The 3188-nt window shown below is 63.5% G+C and overlaps 1 protein-coding gene across 1 annotated transcript in view; it reads left to right on the top strand.

Moving 5' to 3' along the window:
• The first annotated feature begins 1247 nt into the window (after nt 1-1247).
• Nucleotides 1248-3188, top strand: part of LOC113211310 (pancreatic triacylglycerol lipase-like) — a 13677-nt gene continuing 11736 nt past the window's right edge. Inside the window, exons 1-5 of the mRNA XM_052264913.1 lie at nt 1248-1531; nt 1938-2030; nt 2164-2542; nt 2650-2835; nt 2953-3057. Coding sequence (XP_052120873.1) covers nt 1271-1531; nt 1938-2030; nt 2164-2542; nt 2650-2835; nt 2953-3057 — 1024 coding nt within the window. The 5' untranslated portion in view covers nt 1248-1270. The remainder of the gene's footprint in view (nt 1532-1937; nt 2031-2163; nt 2543-2649; nt 2836-2952; nt 3058-3188) is intronic.

The following is a 3188-nucleotide window of genomic DNA, read 5'->3' as shown; positions in this document are numbered from 1 at the left end:
CGTAGCGCATCAGCATGTGCCGGTTTGCGTCACCGCTTCGCAGTCTGGATGATAATCATGCGGCAGCCGCATACGGCCCCTTTCTTCCTCCTATATGCTCGTCTCCAGCCCCCCCCCCCCCCCCCCCCCCCCCCCCTCCTCTCTGCGAGTTCGGGGATCATCCCAACAACGGACACACGACGACGTGGGGCACCGTGTCATGTGTGTCGCGCGCGTGTATGTGAGTGTGACTTTGTTCCGTCCCACGCAGAGACACGCGCCGCGGTTGTCGTCGTCTGATCCGGCCGGGACCCTAATACGGCCCGCCGCGGTAGTCCGGCCCGGGAATACTCAATGACGCTCCTCTTCATGGTAAGACGTGGTGCCGGTCTGAGAACAATGGAGTGGCAGCCGTGTTCTTCTTCCTCCAGCTTGCGACCGAGTAAGTCTGTGTGTGTGTGTGGGGGGGGGGGTGTTCCGAGTGTGTTATGACAGAGAAAGTGACCGCGCTGCTCGGGCCACTCGGTCTGGCTCTGGCGGGGCGGCGCGGTGCGGTGCGGGGTGCGAAGTGAACAACAAGGCGGGCGTCGTTCGCCCTCGCTACTTTGCCTCGCCGCGTTGACCGATGAGCTGGCAGTAGAGGGGACCCGTTTGCAACCCGTTGTGACCAGGGCCAAGCACCTGCCTCGGAGGAGGCTATCCCCGACAAGTAGTGCGTCATCTGCGGCCTCGGAAAGCCCTGTGCCCTGTGAGCGACGCGGTCGAGTCCTGCTCGCCGATATGTCCCCCGGTATGGATGCAGTGGCCACCTACCTCTTCAGCCGCAGCAATAGCAACCGGCCTCACTTGTGACCCGACCATACCTCTCCAGAAAGAAAATAAAACGGCTGCTTGAAAAGAGAGGGAGAATAGTTAGGACGCAAGGATGGGATGACACTGCTTGCGGCGACGCGGGCAGTCTGGGCAGGCGACAAGTCTGCCCGCAACGCCGCTGCACAGCCCCGGGCCCCGGGCCTCGCGGCTAGGCTATGGGCGGGACGAACGGATCCACTTATGCAACCGGCCGCTGGCCTGCTGGGCCCGCTCGAGGCGCGCGCATAGCGTAGGGACACGGCGGGACGCGGCGGGACGCGGTGGGACACAGTGGGACATGGTGGGACAGCAAGACTACCGCCACTCTTGCCTTCCGCTTCGCGCCCCGCCCACCCGCCCCCGCGGGGGGCAACGACGCCTTGCTAGCCGCAGAATAAAGCAGCATTTTCCCCCCTTCTCATATTCGACTCCCGCAGAGATGGTCGGCTGCTTCTCGGCGCTCAACAACCCCCTGAAGCGGCTGCCCCAGAGCCCCGAGAGCGTGGACACCAAGTTCTGGCTGATGACGCGCTCCAACCAGACGCACACGCCGCAGCGGCTGCGTTACGGTGACGGCCTGCGCTCGCTCATTTCGTCCGACTTCGACCCCAACAAGACCACGCGGGTGCTCATCCACGGCTTCAAGGGCTCGGCGCACGACGACGGCGCGCTGGCGGGCGCCACGGCCTTCCTCAACATGGTGAGCAACACGTCAGAGACCGATATACACACCCAGAGAAAGGCGAGTCCTTCAATCGAGTAAATTCGCAGTGGGACAAGGCAGTGCACTTGCAGCCATCCAGTGTAATGCTGATCCAATGCAAATTTACTTGTTTCAAGAACTCCTTTTTCTAGGTCGGCCCGCTCGGTCCTCCCGCATACCGTGCGGTGCAACTACGAAAGTGGACGCGACCAATCAGACACCTGGTCAAAAAAATGCACTGGCGCAAACGACCAGCAGTTATGTGCAATCTATAAAACGAGTCGAACGGCCGCTCCCATTTCACCGTTTCACTTAGCAGGTTGATAATAACAAAAATATGTCATCGACAGCGAGAAAGTAGTACCGCACCTTCTTACCCTGGCGCATGACGCCTTGCCTGCAGGAGGACATCAACATGGTCATGGTGGACTGGGAGAAGGGCGCCTCTTCGCCCTACACCACGGCAGCCGCCAACACGGAGCTCATCGGCAGGCAGGTAAATAACTACACTTAGCGCTCGCACGATCGTTGTCGGGCGCCCCCGCGGGGTCCCGAAGACCCTACCCTTTTACGGCGTAAGGTAAGGTGCGGGGCAAGTTTCATACAACGCGGCCGCCACCTCCTTCCAGGTGGGCCTGCTGCTGCTCGACATGCTGTCGGTGGGCGCGCCGCCCGACTCCATCCACGTGGTGGGCTTCTCGCTGGGCGCGCACGTGGCGGGCTGCGCCGGCCAGGTGGTCAAGAACAGGGGCCGCATGATCGGCCGCATCTCGGGCCTGGACCCCGCGTCCCCGCTGTTCCGGCGCCAGCTGCTCCGCGAGGCCGCGCAGAAGCTGGACGCCGGCGACGCGCGCTTCGTCGACGTGATCCACACGGACGGCGGCGCCCTCTGGACGGACGGCTTCGGCCTGCCCGGGGCGCTGGGCCACGTCGACTACTTCCCCAACGGCGGTCGGCAGCAGCCCGGCTGCAGTGACCCCAGGGCCTCCGTGGTCGTCAGCCACTTCGGTGAGTGTGAGTGGGCCGTTCGAGGAGCCATGTTTTGACGTCAACGGCGTCGCACTGTGACCTTTGACCTTCCCGTGCTTCCTGCTGATTTATTTTACCATTTGCAGAGGGGGTGGTGAACTCGACCACTGTCTGCAGCCATGCCCGCGCCTGGTCGCTGTTCCTGGAAACCATCGCGGTGCCCAAGCCCGGTCACTGTCAGTTCCAGGGCTACCCCTGCCCGCAGGGCATCACCGCCTTCCAGCAGGGGCACTGCTTCCCCACACTCAAGTCCTGCACGCCATCGGACCCAGGTGAGCGGCCAGTCCGGGCCAGAGGTTCCCTGCTCGGCCCGCAAACGGATTTCCCGCTCTTTACAGATAATGTGGGTTGACGCTCAACTCTGCCCGCCACACGATTTCTTTCGACAGACGCGCCGCTGCCATCCTCGTGCGGTGTGATGGGGTTGCGCGCCCAAGAGACACCGGCCAGGGGCCCGTTGTACCTGGTCACCAGGGACGCGTACCCTTTCTGTGGTGAGTTTGCAGAGTTCAGTGCGGAGGTGCGCCCCTGGGAGGAAGGCCGGCCCGTGCGCACGCGGGGCTTGCGGGCCGGCCTACCTCCCGACGCTGAGGCGGTGCAGCCCCCCTGTGAGGTAGGCCGGCCC

The sequence above is a fragment of the Frankliniella occidentalis genome, unplaced genomic scaffold (assembly GCF_000697945.3).
Source record: "Frankliniella occidentalis isolate FOCC.00 unplaced genomic scaffold, Focc_3.1 Scaffold22, whole genome shotgun sequence".
In the NCBI taxonomy this organism is placed as follows: domain Eukaryota; kingdom Metazoa; phylum Arthropoda; class Insecta; order Thysanoptera; family Thripidae; genus Frankliniella; species Frankliniella occidentalis.
Note: the sequence above shows the minus strand (reverse complement) of the source record. Positions and strands in the feature narration are given on the sequence as shown.